Source organism: Notamacropus eugenii, chromosome 4 (assembly GCF_028372415.1).
Source record: "Notamacropus eugenii isolate mMacEug1 chromosome 4, mMacEug1.pri_v2, whole genome shotgun sequence".
In the NCBI taxonomy this organism is placed as follows: domain Eukaryota; kingdom Metazoa; phylum Chordata; class Mammalia; order Diprotodontia; family Macropodidae; genus Notamacropus; species Notamacropus eugenii.
This window is the reverse complement of record NC_092875.1, coordinates 391,764,015-391,781,921: the sequence shown is the minus strand read 5'-3', so window position 1 is coordinate 391,781,921 and position 17,907 is coordinate 391,764,015. Positions and strand designations below refer to the sequence as shown.

At 33.4% G+C, this 17,907-nt stretch overlaps 1 protein-coding gene across 1 annotated transcript in view; it reads right to left on the bottom strand.

Moving 5' to 3' along the window:
• The window catches only part of LOC140502642 (glutamate decarboxylase 1-like), an 84,102-nt gene that overhangs the window by 42,610 nt on the left and 23,585 nt on the right, over positions 1–17,907 (bottom strand). Inside the window, 3 exon segments of the mRNA XM_072606640.1 lie at positions 6,227–6,317; positions 8,664–8,906; positions 9,851–10,016. Coding sequence (XP_072462741.1) covers positions 6,227–6,317; positions 8,664–8,906; positions 9,851–10,016 — 500 coding nt within the window.

The following is a 17,907-nucleotide window of genomic DNA, read 5'->3' as shown; positions in this document are numbered from 1 at the left end:
AAAGAACTTGGCAGCAGAGCCCATGAGTCAGAAGATCAATTTTCTGATTATCAAAAATTTTGTTTTGACCAAGAGATATAGGAAAAGAAATTCACAGTGAATATGAATTCAGTACTTTAAAAACATAGTCTTATTTAGTCCTCAGAATAAGTCAGAGAACTAGATGATATTATTATCCCCACTTTATAAATGAGGAGAACACTTAGGCTGAATATTAGTAACATGTTCAAAACCAGTAAATACTGAGGCAGGAATTGAACTCAATATTCCTAACTCCAAGTACAAATTTTATCAACCACACTAACTGCAGTTTATAAACTTCTTCTTCACATTACATTAGCTTATAAGGAAGCAGATATTTTGCATATTGTAACCCACACTAAAGCAGAAAGCTAGGTGGTACAATGGATAGAGTGCTCTGGGCCTGAACTAAGGAAGACCCATTTTCCTAAATTCAAATCTCTCCTAAGACATTTAATCATTATGTGACCCTGGGCAAGTCATATAAGCATGTTTGTCATAGTTTCTTCATCTGTAAAATGAGCTGGAGAAGGAAACAGCAAACCATTCCATTATCTTTGCCAAAAAAAACCCCAAAACCCAAAGGGCCTCTAAAATGACTGAACAATAACAACAAAAAATAAACACAAATCTCAAACTATAGAAGTAAATGACCTTTACATAATTATGTAAAGATCAAGTACCAGATAAAGTCCTTGGCAGTGGAAACAGATAGATAAGTTTTTGACTTAAGTTCTTTTTGAATTTGACCTATGGAAGATAACTGTTAGCCATAACAGGCTGTTGCAGAAGGATGACCACCTAACTGAAAATTTCCCCAATATAAAATAACAGGAAATCTTATTCTAGTCTTCATAGACACAACTTTAAGAAAAAGAAGGAATCTCTAGAGAATGATCTTAGTGGCCTCTAATATCCTCTAATCCTAAATGTTCCTTTCTTCACTTAGAAGCAGTTGAAAAGAACTAGAGCCTAGATGGTGGAACAAAAGCAAAAATTCACTGAACTCTCCAAAATTCCCCTCCAAACAACTTTAAAATAACACCTCAAATCAAATTTTGGAGTGGCAGGGCCAAAAAATTAGGGCAAAATTTTCCAGATTAAGGCAAATTATACCAGCAAGAATGACCTGTCTCATTGGGATGATGGTCAGGCCTATGGTGCAATGCAGCATGGGTCACCTTGTCAATTCAAAGAAAAAGGAGCACTAGTGTACTACCATTTGGAGCCCCATGGGACTAGCGGTCTTGGTCACAGTTCTAAGGTGGAGAATAATTTTTGTGGTTGATCACAAGTCAGAATACAGGCAAGAAGAACAATGATAATATATCACCTACGATCATACCACCTATAAGTAATTGAAAACTTGCAGAACTCCATAAGTAGCTATGAAAACAACACTATGAAAAACCTGAAACTCAGGACAGTACCCTGTCCACCATGCAAGCAGAGCTCCACTTTAATATAAAATTAAAAGTGAAGAGAAATACTGGGAAAATAAACAAAGAACAACAACAACAAGAACAACAACAAATTGGGACAAATAAAGTTGCTGTGATGATATGTAAGATCAAGACATGAACTTGGAAAAAGATAAAATAATCAAAACAGCCACATCCTAAGCCTTAAAAAAATGTTAATTAGACACAATTCCCCTAAAATATTCCTGAAAGAGCTCAAAAAGGATTTTTTAAATCAAAAGAAAGGTGGAGGAAAAAACTGGGAAAAAATAATGGTGATGTGACAAAATTATAGCGAGTTTCAGTAAAAAGAGGAACAAAAATTACTGAAGAAAATAATACCTTAAAAACTAGAATGGACCAAATACTAAAAGAAATACAAAAATCCACTGAAGAAAAGAATTCCTTGAAAAGGAGAATTGGTCAATTGGGAAAAAAGGGATACAAAAATTAATTTCTTCAATGAAGAAAATAATTTCTCAAAAATAAGATTGGCAAATAAATTCTAATAAAACTATTAGACACTGCAAAACATTTAAACAAAATCAAAAGAATGAAAAAAATAGGAAAATATCTCATTAAAAATACAATTGACTTGGAAAATAGATTTAAGAGAGATTAGTAAGAATTTTTATTTTAAATAGTTATTTAATACTTACTAATCATATGAATTATTGTTTTAATGTCAAAATTAACCATAAAGGACATATGAAGAAAGATGTTATCAGTATTCATAGAAAAAAATTGATAAAAAAGTATGTAGAGAATAATTTTACTTATAGATATCTACATATAGATGTCTACAGAAATGTCTATATATATGAGAGAGACAGAGACAGACAGAGATATCTATTTGCATCTAATGGTAGCCCTCTCTGGGAGTGGGAAGATTTTGGAAGAAATTTGCATGACAATTTTGTTGTGTATTTGAAAGGAATAGCAAGTTATGCATAGCATATTTGCAGTTTCATATGCAATCACCTTTTAATTTTACTGTTATGGAAATGCTTGCTTTATTTCATAAATAATAAATAAATAGAAATTATTGGACTAATTGAAGGCCATAATGAAAAAAAACTACACATGATATTTCAAGAAATTATGAAGGAAAAGTGTCATGATATTGTAAAACTGGAGGGCAAATTTGACATTGAAAAATCCACTGATCTCCTATAAGAGATTCCAAAATAAAAACGCCCATGAATATTATGGCCAAATTCCAGGACTCCCAGGTCAAAGGGAAAATACTTCAAATAGCCAGAGAAAAAAACATTTCAAAAATTGTGTAGCCACAATCACAAATTTTAGTAGCTTTTACACTGAAAAATGAGAGGGTTTGGAATATGATATTTTGGGACATAAAGGAGATTAGAATACAACCAGAATAATGTGCTCACCAAAACTGAGTATAATTCTTCAGGGAAAAAATTGAAAAAAATGGACTTCCAAATATTTCTGATGAAAAGGCTTGAGCTAAATAGAAATCTTGACTTTCAAATACAAGACCCAAGAGAAACAGAAAGTTAACCAGGAAAGAGAAATCATAAGGGATTAAATATGCTTAGCCTGCTATATTCTTCTATGGGAAAAGGATACTAGTAAGCTGTACAAACTTTCTAATTAGTAGGGAAGTTAAAAGAAATCTACATAGACAGAAGGCATGGGTATGAGTTGACTATGATGAGATGGTTTAAAAAAATAAAATTAAGAGCTGAGAAAGAGGGATGCACTGAGAGTAAGGGAAAAGGGCAAGAATGGGGGAAATTACCTAACATAAAAGAGATACCAAAAAAACTCTTTAAGAGTTGTGTTGAAAATGGGAGAGTGACTGGCAACATTTGAACTTTAATCTGATCAAAATTGATTCAAAGAGTAAAGAACATGCACATACACACACATACAGACACACACACACATATATGCACAGAAGAATATTGAACTCAATCTTACTCTACAGGAAAGTAAGAAGGAAGAGAGGATAAGAGAAAGGTGTGCCTGATGGAAGGCAGGGAGGATTAAGAGATGCAGTGGTCAGAAGCAAAATACTTTTGAGGAGGGTCAGGTAAAAAGAGAGATAGAAAAGGATAAATGGGGAGAAAAATGTGATGGAGAGAATTACACAGTAATCATTACTGTGGATATGACTGGTATGAACATTATAAAGTGGAAGCTAATAAGCAAAATGGATTAAAGACCAGAATCTGACAAAATGTTATTTACAAGATACAAACTTGAAACAGAGAGATACACACACAGAGTAAAATAAGTGGTTGGAATGGCTTCAGTTGAAGTAAAAAAAATAAATAAATAAAAAATAAACAAGGGATTGCAATCAGTTTTGCAGACAAAACAAAAGGAAAAATAGATCTAATTAAAAGAGATAGAAAGCTATATCATACTCAAATGTACCACAGACAATTAAGTGAGTGTGTGTTTGTCCTTTGTTGTGGAAGAAGACCATGGCATCAGAAATAATGACATGACTTGCACTTGACTTTGTTTCAAGTGAGGGAGGCTTGTGCAGGTCACCAGCCTCACTTCTTCTCCAGAGCCATCTGAATCCAGTGACAAGACTTTCATCAGGATGACTTGACATGACCCAGGATGAAGCAATTGGGGCTAAGTGACTTGCCCAAGGTCACACAGCTAGTGAGTGTCAAGTGTCTGAGATGAGATTTGAACTCAGGTCCTTTTGACTCTTGCACTGGTGTTCTATCCACTGCATCACCTAGCTGCCCAGACAATTAAGTAATATCAGTACCAATGCAACAATAGCATAGCATCCAAATATAGCATCCAAATTCATAAAGGAAAAGTTAAATGAGACATGAGAGGAAATAAACAGTAAAACTATATTACCAGAGGATTTCAACTTTCCCCTCGCAGAAGCAGAAAACATAAGAAAAATTAAACAACCAAGAAGTTAAACAAATGCATAGAATTTTTCAAGTTAGATATGATAGACCTCTGGAGAAAAAAGAATGGGAATAGAAAAGAGTATGGCTTTTCCTTAACTGTAGAAGATACCTTTACAAAAATTGACCAAGTATTAGGGTATTAAAAACCTCAAAAACAAATACAGAAAAGTACAAATATTAAATGCATAATTTTCAAATCATAATACAATAAAATTTATATTTTATGAAGAACCACAGAGACATGGACAAAAAGTAATTGAAAACTAAATAATCTAACTCAAAAAATTAGTGGGTCAAAGAACAAATCATAAAAACAACTAATAATTTCATTAAAGAGAATGTCAACAATTAGACAACATACAAAAGTTTATGTGATTCTGTCAAAGCAGTGCTTAGGGAAAATTTATATTTCCAATTGTTTAAATCAATGAAATAATGAAAGCAAACCAATGAATCGGGCATGCAATTGAAAAAGAAAACTATAAAAAAGAACTAAGCCAAAATCCTCAATTAAATATGAAATTGAAAATCCTGAAAAATCAACAGAGAGATGAATAGAATTCAAAGTAAGAAAACCATTGAACCAATAAATAAAAAATCTATGAAGTTGTTTTATCAGAAGAAAACAATAAAATAAACCATTTGGTTAATGTGATTAAAAACAAGAAAACTAAATTATCAGTCTCAAAAAGAAAAACAATAAATTTACTACCAAGGAAAAGGAAATTAAAGCAATTATTAGGAGCTATCAAAATGTTCTGTAGAAGAATAATTCATTTCATTATTGATATAAGCTGTTTAGAATAATAGTCAAAGAAGGAGTTGTACCAAATTCCTTTTATGATGCAAATATGGTGTTGATACCTAAACTAGGAAGTGTAAAAACAAAGAACACCTTAGAACAATTTCTCTAAAGAGTGTGGATGTTATTTTAAATACTTCATTCTTTATTGTATTGCTAGATACTTTGCCTTCTGAAATACCATATTTCAATACCTCTGGTCCTTTAATGTGGAACTTGCTGCATGTTGCGTTTTTCTGACTGTGGCTCCACGATATTTGAATTGTTTCTTTATGGCTTCCTGCAATATTTTCTCCTTGTCCTGGGAGCTTTGGAATTTGATTACACAGTATAAATAAAATGCTGACCAGATGATTAAAGCAATATATTGCAAAGAGGAGGGAAGGGAGAAAGGAAGAAAGGGAGAGAAAGAAGGAAAGAAAAAGGAGAATGGAGGGAGGAAGGAAGGAGGAGGAACTTTATGTTCATACATTCATTTGTTCATTTACTCACTCAGCAATTCTTTATTCGTTTGACAAGCATACACTAACTACCTGCCCTTTAGACACTATAATATGTATTGTCAGATGATAGGGGATAAATTGACTTACTAACTTGCATTGGGGTTATTTGGGTACTGAAGTTCAAGTTAAACAATTCTGGAAATATACTTTTTGTTCAAGAAGTCCTGACCCTTGAAAATCTGGTGAGTGATTAGCTTAGTGACTTCACATGAATATCTCAGTTGTCAGGATGGATTGTACAGACTGGAGAAGGTAGATTAGGACATCAATGTAGTACATGGTGAGAATTTCCAGGCTATATGGTAGATCTGGTACTACAATAAAAAAAGGAGTGAGTCCTGTTTAATGAGCTTCAATGTCTCAAGTTTCTCAACTGTGATTCATGATATTCCCAATGACACCAAGAGATGAGATTCTCAGGATTTGGAGCTACTTTGAGCATAGGAAAATACTGCTTCAAAAGAAATGTTTGTTTGATGAGTTCATTAATAAGGCATCTGAAGGTAGAGAAAACCCACTTACATGTTAGTATTTGCAGTAGCTGTCAACCACTCAGCAGCCAATCCAATCATATCAAGCCCACTGGAGAGCTGATTAAAAAAGCGAGGATGTCCTAGAAAGAAACAACAGAACAGAGGTGTCACACATGTTATCAGGAGGCAAGGCATAAAAACTTGGTCAGTAAACCCAAAGAATTTATTAAATGCTCACTATACACTAGGCTAAGTGCTAGAAATACAAAGTCCCTAAATTTAAGGATTTTTCATTCTAATGAACCTATGTTACAATTAGACACATATAAAATATAGAGAGAGCTGATGAAAGGTATTCTGAGAGACAAAGACACAGCAGCTAAAAATATGGGAAATTCCTCCTCTAGAAGTTGAGATTTGATCTTCATTCAAGAACGAAACTTGAGAAACCAAGAGGTGGAGGTGAAAAGGAAGGGACTCCAGTTATTGAGGTATAGCCAGAGCAAAGACATCGAGAAAAAGGTTAGAAAGTCATTTCAGATGAGAGGTTCTTATACTTTTTCTTCACTAATGAATTATTTTTTGTTTTCTGAAGTTTTTAAAGTATTTTAAGTACAGTTCAAAATAATTGACTTCTTTGTAATTCTATGCATTTTACTTTATGCATTAAAACACATTATTCTGAGAAAGGATCCATATAAATTACCAGGGTCCATAATAAATAAAATATCCAGACTATTTATCAAAGAATACATATTTAAAATTGACTGACAAATAGAAGATGAAAAGAAGGAAAGAAGAAGAAAATTAATGAAGAGAGAAATGAAAAGAAATCCTTCTTGTGAAGGTGGAGAAAAAGCTACCAAAATAAAATTAGAGGTAGGGGAATTTTTAATTAAATACAACTAAGAGGGGGAAAAGTGGTAAGGAGTAGGGTAAATAAATTCAATGAAAAACTTGAGAAAACAATTCAAATTAAATCAGCAGATTAAATCAAAGAGGGCTATTCACTTTCTAAGAGGGAGATGATGAACTCAAGACACAAAATTAAATACATTTTTAAATGTGGGAACAAGGGAATTTGTTTTGTTTGATTATGCCTATGTTGTATATCAGAAAGGTTTTTGCATATGTTATAAGTGTTTTATATTTACAAGGAGGATAGGAGGGTAGGAGGCAGGAAGGAGAGGAGAGAAAATAAAAACTTAGTAATTGATTTTTTGGGGGGAAAAGTGATATCTCACTGAAAAAAAAGCAGATTTTTATCTACAACATTGTACAATTGACAGGGTGGAGAAAATATTTAGGAGAGCTCTTTTCTTCATGGAGTCCCATTATATTAATATATGAATTCATCTAATGAGAACATTTCACTATGGCGCCATTATTAACTAAGGTACTTGTGTATAATTTAGCTTTGCATTTTAAAATATTTTTAAAATTAATATTCTTAAAAATCAAGTTGAATAGAAGTCTGATTTCTGACTTTGATTAGCTGTTTGTGTTATATAACTTCTGTGCTTCTCATTCAACTCAATAAAATTTAGCTAATAAGTCATAGAGAGATTGCAATAAGTATTTAAGAAGGGAGTCTCCATGCTGGAAGTATCTCAAACTGATGAAAGCAGAGATATTTGGGGTATTTAAAAAAATACACAGCTCATGAACTTCACTTATTTTGTAAACTATTAATATATATTTTAAAAACTCGGAATATTTGGTAGATTCACTGTAAAAATTTGTGGAAAATTATGAATAATAATTATAAAGGATCAGACAAGTCATAATTATGACAAACAAAAGTACAGGTTAGAAAATTGTATAATAGAATAAGTAGATATAGTGGAGTTAATAAATATATTGATGAAACCATAGCTCCATCAAAATAACCAAGTAATATTCTTTCAATGTCGTGTGAGATTACATACAAATGGGCATACATATATGCAAACGCTGATATACATACACACATTTGTACACAGAAATACATATTCAAATTTCCTGAAAATGTACATTTGGTAATAAACTTAACAGTGATAGTATGACATTTTAGGCATACTCTACTCTCAAAAAGTATTAAATAGTAACTGTTTCTCTTTTACCCAGGAACTCTGAGGGTCTACCCCTCCCAGTTTGATTATTTTTAAAGTGGCCATCCCTTCAGCAACTACTTATAGAAGCCTGTTTATTGAATGGGTGTATCTCACTCAAAAATGGGAATTTAATAAGACCTTAGCCTAAAATGGCCAGGGCTTCACATTGTATCCTGTGCCATCTCCAGTCATCCTAATGAATATCTGGTCACTGGACCCAGATGGCTCTGGAGGAGAAAGTGAGGCTGGTGACTTTGCATAGCCCTCCTTCACTTAAATCATGGTCACCTGCAAGTCATATCATCATCTTGATGTCATGGTCCTCTTAGAGAACAAAGAACAAACACAACAACTTCCCAGTATGAAAATGTACCTTCCTGTTTTGTATATCACCTGTTTTAACTCCATATTTTAATGTATCTCTGCAGTCAACAAGTAGTTGTTCCAGTGGTTCAGGTTGGTCAGACACTGCTAAGTTGAACCCATCCAAACCTTCAAGAAGTTGGTGAGGGTGATGGAAGTCCAGTATTTTAATTTCTTCATCAAACATTTTTCTGATATAACAGAGGAGAATGTCGACCACCTCTAGCAGAAAATGTTCTGTGAATTCACCTCCATGTTTAGATGGTAATAAATCTAGAAAAAAAAAACTCAAAGAAATATCAAGATTTTATATTAGACTTAGATAAACAATAGTTGCCATGAAATTTTATCAGGGATTCCTTGCAATTGTACTAGTAAATATTATTTAGGATAATGTGGCATATCAACTGCCAAGTGGAGACCAAAAGTTCAGACAAATTCTGTACTGTTACATTCACTAATGCATTATCAACACACTGTAACAGAAGAATTCTAGAACTAGTCTGAGACCAACATTTAAACACCCATCCATTGTGTTCTGTCTGCTCTATGCAATTGGAACAGCTGACTCATCCAAGTGCCTGTCACAGAAGATACTTAATAGAGGCTTATTTAGTAATTAAATGTGAGTAATGCCTTATGCACTCTTCATAATCAAGATGTGAAGGGATGAATATGGAAACAGATTATCTTATCATCTACTCTATCCACTTTTCAAGACAGTTGTGCTGGTTTTGCTTTTAAAATAATTTGCAAAGCGTGATTTTTAAATTAAAAAATCTTTATGTATAACTTGTGTTTTTAGATTTTTTTCAATTTCCAGATATATCAATGCTTCCTTCCCTACTCAGGGAGACATCTCCTATGAAAAGAAAAGAAAAGAAAAGAAAAGCAAGATGGAAGGAAGAAAGGAAGTAGGAAGAAGGGAGAAAGTAAGGAAAGAAGGAAGAAGCAAAGAGAGAAAGAAAAAGAAAAAAATGAGAAAGGAAAAAGACAAAGAAAAGAGAAAAAACAATACGGCAGTTGAATTTGACAGTATAATGCAATGTGCTGTACCCATAGTTCACCCTCCCCTTCGTAAGGAATGGATGGAGCACCCTGTGATTTATATGAAATATATTCTTTTCTCTAAGCAGTACATATCAAAACAATGAAATTATTTTATGTGACAAAAAACATTGACAAAGAGGAAAGGTATATGATCCTTTAATTCCTACCTGAAGCATAAACATTTGAAAAATCAGTCATGACATTTTCAATACTATCGTCTTTTCCTTTGTCTTCTTCACCACTTTGAATACCACAAATGGATTGTTTTCTTCTCTGTACTTCATGCTCCTGTACACCTGGACAAAAGCAATCTGATAGAAGCTTGTTCTGTGACTGTGAGGAATGTCAGATGTTTTTGAAATCTCATAAATGAATTGATGTAAAGAAGAAATTGATCATAATTATAATCCCACTAAACTCTTACTACATTGTTTTCAGTAAAATCCACCTCTCAGTTTGCTATACACTATGTTGTGAAGTTGTTCATATGTTTGTCTTGGCTTATTATGTAATTCTTCACCATGATATAACTTCTTTCATGTCTATCATGTGTCCCTACAACTAAATTGGTTGCCCCTTAAAGCCAAGATTGTGTTCTATACTCACTCTCCCCCATGGTATCTAGCATTATCTGAATAATTTGCATGAAATAAATATGCATTACAAGATAAAATATTACATAGTACATAGATAACTATACACATAATATAATACACAGATATAATAACATAACAAAGGCTTGCACCAACATATCCCTTATTGTTTAAAGAAAAAAACCATATTTTTAAAATCTCTTTCAACTAATCAATCATCATTGAAGTCTGAGCACATTTTGGCATCAAAAGTCAATTTACATTAATGGATACTTTCTTTGTGGACAGTTTTGAACTGTCAATGTTAGAAACTAGGGCTGTTACATCATTCTGATAAGTAACTCCCAAGTACGAAAATTCCCTCTACCTATGCAAGTTAACACCTTCCCTGCAATTTATAGTCCTTAGTTACCTTGAACACAGAGCATAAATGGTTTGTCCAGGGTCATACAACCATCATATATCAAATGCAAGACTTAAACCCATAACTCTGTGACTTCAAGGCACCCTCTAACCAATAAACCATACTTTCTCTATTTCTCCTTGTATCTATATCTCTCCATGTCAGTCTCTCTTTGTGTCTCTCTATCTCTTTGTCTCTGTCATTCTCTCAGTCTCTGTGTCTTTCTGTCTCTGTCTTTGTGTCTGTCTCTATATCTTTCTGTCTTTCTCTCTGCCTCTCCCTCACACGCTCTCTTTTCCTGTCCCTCTCCCCTCCCCTTGCTTCCCAATCCTCCCCTCTCCTCCTCTCCCTCCTTTCCCTTCTTCTTCTGTCTGTATTCTTAACTCCTTTCTCTGGCAGTGAGTCCCAGGCACGAATAGCAGAGGTTTCCAAAATGTACTCATTTTGAAGTGCAATGACTGCTAATCAGATCTGGCTTTGGAAAAATTGTTGTATATGATTCCTTTTGCTAACACAAAAGCTTGGTGTTGTGTTGATATTGCATACTTAAAACTATAATTTAAAATTTTAGTACAGTTTAAATTGGCATTACGCTCTGATAATTTTTTTGCTTTATTTTTATTTAAATAAAGATAAATCTTGATCCCCAAAATACCATGTCAGTTGACATCACTGGGTCAAAGTTTGCCCATCTGTAAAAGGAAGTGCGTGAAATAGTTGATCTCTAAGATTTAGGCCAGTTCTAATATTCGACTGCTATAAGAATGAAGAACATATCTAGAGAGTGGAAGCAACTAGAAGAATAGAAAGTATTCTTGTATTTTAGTACTGGAGAATGATAAACAAATCAATCTTCCTATCCACAAATCATAAAGTCAGGGGTACTACTTCAGAAACAATTTAATTCACTTAGGAGCTGGCTATACAAAATTTGGAATCAAAGTTATAGTGGCTATGAGTTCTAGCATCACTCTCTAATATTTCTATATTTGCTTTCCATTCAGAGTTCAGGGATTTTATTTAATATTCTGAATACTTGTTTAATTTTGCTGACTATCTTGAATAATGAATATACTTTAAATATTTCAAATGAGAGCATTATTGTTTTCTATCATATTAATAACCTAGTATTAATTAAGATACAACTGTTTTATTTCCTCATTTAAGGACTAGGCCATGTAGGTCAATCAGCCAGTATCTGAAGGACAAAGTTGATAGATGAGATTGCCCACATCCTCCATAACATGCTCCTCAATCTTGGGTGGGATCCCACACAACTAGGATGTTTTATTTCTATTACGAGGGTAAAGAAAATCTTATGTGAATGAGTTCCAGCCCCAAAGCATTAAGCTTATGTCTTTATACCCCACTGTTGGAGTTTAGGGTAACCCAGCTCATGAAGGTGAAAATCAACCAGCGTGGTCTGGGTAGAGATGGATTCCTTTGCCCATATTGCTGGAGATGGCTGAGTCTCATGATGTAGCCAAGTTCTCATCAGGAGGATGTAAAGACTTTTAGCCCACCTCCTCATTAATATGCTCATCCTCTCAATAATTGTTCACCAATCAGGTTTGATTTCTCCTCTCAGGGGAATTCCCTTTCCAAAAATATATTTAAGGTATTCAATGTCTCCATTAGGTGTCTTTGGTTACCAAGAGAAACTAATGATCATCATTTTATTGATTATAAGCTAGCCTAATGAATTAATTTGCTCTTTATTACTAAGAAATGCTTTCCAGTTTTCATTCTTCTAACAAATTGTTAGCAAATTTTGCATTTTTGTTCTTTGAAACATTAAAATTACAACTCTGCTATTTTTTCCTGTTTCATCATCCTTACCCTTGTTTTAAAAAGCAGAAAAAAATCATAATAATCTAGATTTGGTATGTGAATTTAAGATAATTTGAAATTTTAGAGAACACTGGCCCTGTTATAGAGTCCATACCAAAACAAATTAAGCAAGTAGGTGATTCAGTGAACTGATTAACTTGGAGTCAGTTAAATTCAAATCCTGCTGCAGATACTTACAAGCTGTGTAATACTGGAAAAGACACTTGTCTCCTCCCAGTTTCAGTCTCCTGATATATAAAGTGCACCTACTTCTAAGGGTAGCTATGAGGTACAGATTCTTACACTTGAGAATATAATATAGCTAAAGCATTTTGCAAACCTTAAAGTCTATTGTTATAAATTGTATTTACAAAAACCAAGAAAGAATCTGTAATATATTAATATATAAATGTGTAGGACATTTATATATTCACATAAATACGAAATATTCAAATATATGAATTTATGTAATATACAGCTAAACATATGCAGTTTTTCTTTCCATCCTATTGTGTTCAAGTGAAAAAAAATGAACATAAGATGGGAGTCTTTTCATAAGAATAAGCTTTTCAGAGTTTTATGTTCTAGGCCTTCTGGTTTCATATCTAATCTTAGCCTGTAGTTTTACAAAGGACAGGAACATGAAGTAGGCTTATTATTTCATTGGTATAATGGATGCTCTGGTGAAGAAAACTCCCTCCATCAGTGCAGGTCAGCATCCTGTCTATAACTTATAGCCTTAGAGAGCTACCTAAGGCAAAAAGAAGTAAAGCAATTTGTGCAAGGTGAAGAGCCAGTTTGTGTTGGACGTGAGACTTGACCTCAATTCTTTCTGGCTCTAAGGCCAGTTTTCTATCCGCTGTACCAAGCTGTCACTCTTTTGATACTAATCAAAGAGGGGAGGGAGACACAGAAATTTATGCGTAGGGCACCATACTTGGGGTACAAGTATAAAAAGAGAGAAAAAAAACACCACTTACTTAAGAAGCTTATATTCTACAGGAAAGTAGAGAATGGCATGCGAACACATAAATACATAGGAAAAGAGTATCAACATTGATAAAACTGAATCAGAATCAGAGATAATAAGAACCATTAAGAGGAACATTAATTTAAATCCACTGTTGTATTATAGGCAGATCCTAGGCAATCCTTACACAATGATGATTCTAAAACTGCACTGCAAATTGATGAAATGAAGTGCATGAAGAATTTCAATTTACAAAGTATGAAGTTTAAGGATTTTGCTTGGACTCAGGGAATGGGGCTTCTTCAAGTATAGTACTTCTGCATTCTTAACTCAAAGATATTATCATTTTGTGGCCCTCTGCACCAGTATGATCATCTGTAAATAGGAATGCTTTAGTGTCAGAAGGATCTGACACGAGTTGTGTCACCTCAACATAGATAATACTCAAAGCTCTGCTTACCCTAGATATTTCTTAACTCAGGGACCATTTCATTGATATTCTACATGTTATACTTACTAAGCTGTGACCACTCACCAAAGGATAACAACCAAACCAAATCATAAAAACTGGTATTTATGAAAAAACAGCTCTGAAGTTTGAAAAGCAAACTGCCTCATTTGATTCAAATTAGGTCAACTGTGACTATAGAACAAATGAGAAAATATATAGACACTTACCATCAGACAATAAAAATTTATTATATGTCTCCTATATTGCAGGCATAATACTAAGCTCTTGGGATACAAGGAAAGTAAAAAAATAGTCCTTCAAGGAGTTCACAATATAATGGGTAGCCAACATGTAAACAACTGTGTATTAACCAACTATGTACAGAATAAGTAAGAAATCAACAGTCCAAAAGTACTAGAACTCAGGGCTTGGGAAGAGCATCCTGTAGAAAGTGATATTTTAGGTGGGACTTGAAGGAAGTCAGGGAAGTCAGAAGGCATAGATGAGAAGACCTACCATCCTAGGCATGGGGGACAGCCTCTGAAAATGTTCTGAGTTGGGAAATGGAGTGTCACTTCGGAATAACAGAAAGGAGTCCACTGTTACTGGATCAAACAACACATACAGAGTTGGGGCAGGGGTGGAAGTTGTAAGAAGTAAGAAAATCAGAAAGTTAAAATGCTGAGAAAATGTAAAGCACAGTGTAAACATAAGCAGCAGCTGCCACCACCAACACCACTATCATCATCATCATCATCATCATCATCATCATCATCATCATCATCATCATCATCATTATCATCATCTGCATTTTAGAGACAAGGAAATTGAAGCTCTTGAAGGTTCAGAGATTTGCCACAACTAGTAAGATCAACATGGTGGATTCAATCAAGGTCATTTATAACTCTAGGTCCAGTAAGCTTTCCACAGTGGCATGCTGCCTATCTAAAGAAAAGTTTTGTTGGGTTTTTTAATGAAAATTTCACATGTACAAGGAAAATTTAAACTGAGTCTTTAAGGTCTATACTTTGATCTGAGTTTAGTTTATCATATTCTTTTTTCTTCTAACAGACCTTGTCACATTGACTTTCTTTTTTTTTGAGGGGGGGGAGAGATGGAGGGATGGAAGGCAATTGGGGTTACATGACTTGCCCAAGGTCATGCAGCTAATAAGTATCAAGTGTATGAGGCTGGATTTGAACTCATGTCCTCCTGACTACAGAGTTGATGGTCTATTTACTGCACCACCTAGAGGTCCTGACTTTCTTTTAAATAAAAGGAATAAATGAGATGTGGTGTGAGTATAATTTCATAATTATAAAGAAATCTCTTTCCTAAAGCTTCAAATGTTTATGTTAAATTTATTAATTCTTATATCTATGGTTTCAAAATTATTATCCTTGGTGTATCAGAAAGAAATGTCAACTGAGAAGAAAGGGAGAAGAATGTAGTCTATATGTACACACCAAGATATTAATCATAGACAATAGCTGATACATAGGAAGAGGAGGAACATATAAACAAGGATATTCTTAAGAGACAACATCCTAGAAATGCACTAGGAATAAAGCCTGTAGTGAGAGAATTGAAGCAGAATATGCAGTGGAAATAGTGCTGAATTTGCTTCAAATGATCTGGGTTTGAATCCTGTCTATACCATTTATTAAAGGTGTGATCATAGACAAGTTGCTTCTCTGGGTCTCAGTTTCTTCATCTGAAAAATGAAAAAGTTGAACTAAATAACCATCAAGGTCCCACACATTTCTAAATCTTCAATTCTTTTATATTTACATACATCATATTAAGTAACTACAAAGGTGAATTACAGTACCAACCACAAAGAAGAGACTTTAACCTGTTAAATATAATTGAGACTTGTTGAAATGACTCTCAGGACTTGAATATTCTCTAGCTCTGGAAGACACTGTTTTGTTTTATTCATTTGTTTGTTTTGATCAGCACTTGTGATTTAACTGTTGGAAGGAAACCCCAGGCAGGAAGGACCTACCATATTCAGAAGCAAGAGATAAAAAGAGAGATAAAAAAATTATGTATTAAGAAGATATAGTTCTATGAGAAAATCATGGTGGAAAACATTTGAAGAATAACCAATGGAGGCAGAAAGAGAAATATCATCATCAGAATATAATACAAATAGAAAAAAAAGAAGGAAATAGATATGGAATTTGAAAAACGAATCAGAAGCCTAGCACAGAATAATGATGGAGAATTTTAAGTATCTTGACATCTTCTGGAACTATCCTTCAAGATGAGCAGGATTGTTTCTCCTTGCACATTAATATTTTGATTCTTGAGAATTTTCTTTTCTTCCTACCACGTACCCTGTGCTACAAAGTTTATAAAACACTTTCCATGTTTTATGTCATTGGAAATAGCCTTTGGATGGAAAAATCTAAGAACAAAGGGTAAAAGTTGAAAGAGGCCAGATTTAGGCAGCATAAGTAAACACTTCTTAACATTTAGAACTGTCCAAATAAAAACAGGTTTCTCCATGAGGGTCTCACTTGCTGGATAGTTTGTAGTGGGGATTCTTTTTTTAGGTATGTACTATACTTAAAGCTTCCTCCATCCTGTCGAACATTTAAATACTATGATTATGTGACAATGTGATTGTATTGTTTAAGAGAAAAATTAAGTTATTTTTAAAAATACCACAGTGTCCAAACTTACAATTTGTGGGACCTCAGAAATATCACAACCTCTCTGAATCTCAATTTCTTCATATGCCAAACAGAGCTATTTAGACTTCCATTGTCTATGTCACTGGAGATTTGTAAGGGAAAAAATTATAGTCCCTTCAGTCATATATAATGGTGAGTTATTGATATTTCCATTACATTTGTCATAATTACTTGATCCTCTCATTTTAATTCTAATGTTTATAGGAGACCAGTTTCAGGTGCTAATTCAATAAAAATTGGAGGATTCATGTGTCTGCTAATAAAGCCTCTTGGGAAGAAATATCTCACAATTCAGTTATATAAAGTGATTTGAATTGACCTAAACTACATAACGTAGTAGTAGTGTAATTGCTCTTTGTTTATCAAATATTTTATAATATACTATATGCAATTGTTATCATTTGTGATTTTGGAATCCGTTATTTGTCTAAAACTGATATATTTTATCAAGGCCAAGTTCTGCCAAAGTCACAGTTCATTACTTTGCCAAATAAAAGAAAGAAATAATTATTTGCTATGGTAGTTGACAGTTGATTTGCCTTTTTTATATTGAACTTGCTGTGTTCCAATTTTAGCATGATTTTGTTATACTGATATAAAGTTTTCTCTTTCCTTCTTTTTTCATTTCATCTATAATTATTTGATCTTCATTAGAATTCATTTTGTTCTATTAGCAAAGTGATTAAATATTTGATCCCAGTTGTGGAGTTTATCTCCCTTTCCTATGAATCACGGAAAACAGGTAGTGTTTTGTTATTAGTCTTTCAGACTACAAGTTCTTATATTCTTAACTGAATATGTATAATTGATTATAATGAAAATTACACAGATGACTGAATTCAGAGCATGAAGTGCATTTTCAAATAAGTTGTCTTACCTTTTGTCCTTGTTGATAAATTTCTTATGTTTATGTGATATCCAGTAACAGTTTCGGAAACAAAATTGATTTTCTTGGGTTTCACAGCTAGAAAAAATAAATAAAATGACTCAGAACCTTAAAGGTAAGCAGTTTTTAAAAATTAATGGAAGACAAGATTCCAGAATCAAGCTTTATAAAGCTATATTTGCCTAACATAGGTGCTATTGTGCATAACAGGGAAAACAGAATGAATGACAAATTACTTAGGAAATGTTTGCAGTCAAAACTTTTCTCCTATATCCTTGTACATATACAACAATAATGCATACTTACATGTATACATACACATGTACATATATACATACACCCATACATATATGTAGAAAAACTATCCATATATAAGAATATATCTATGT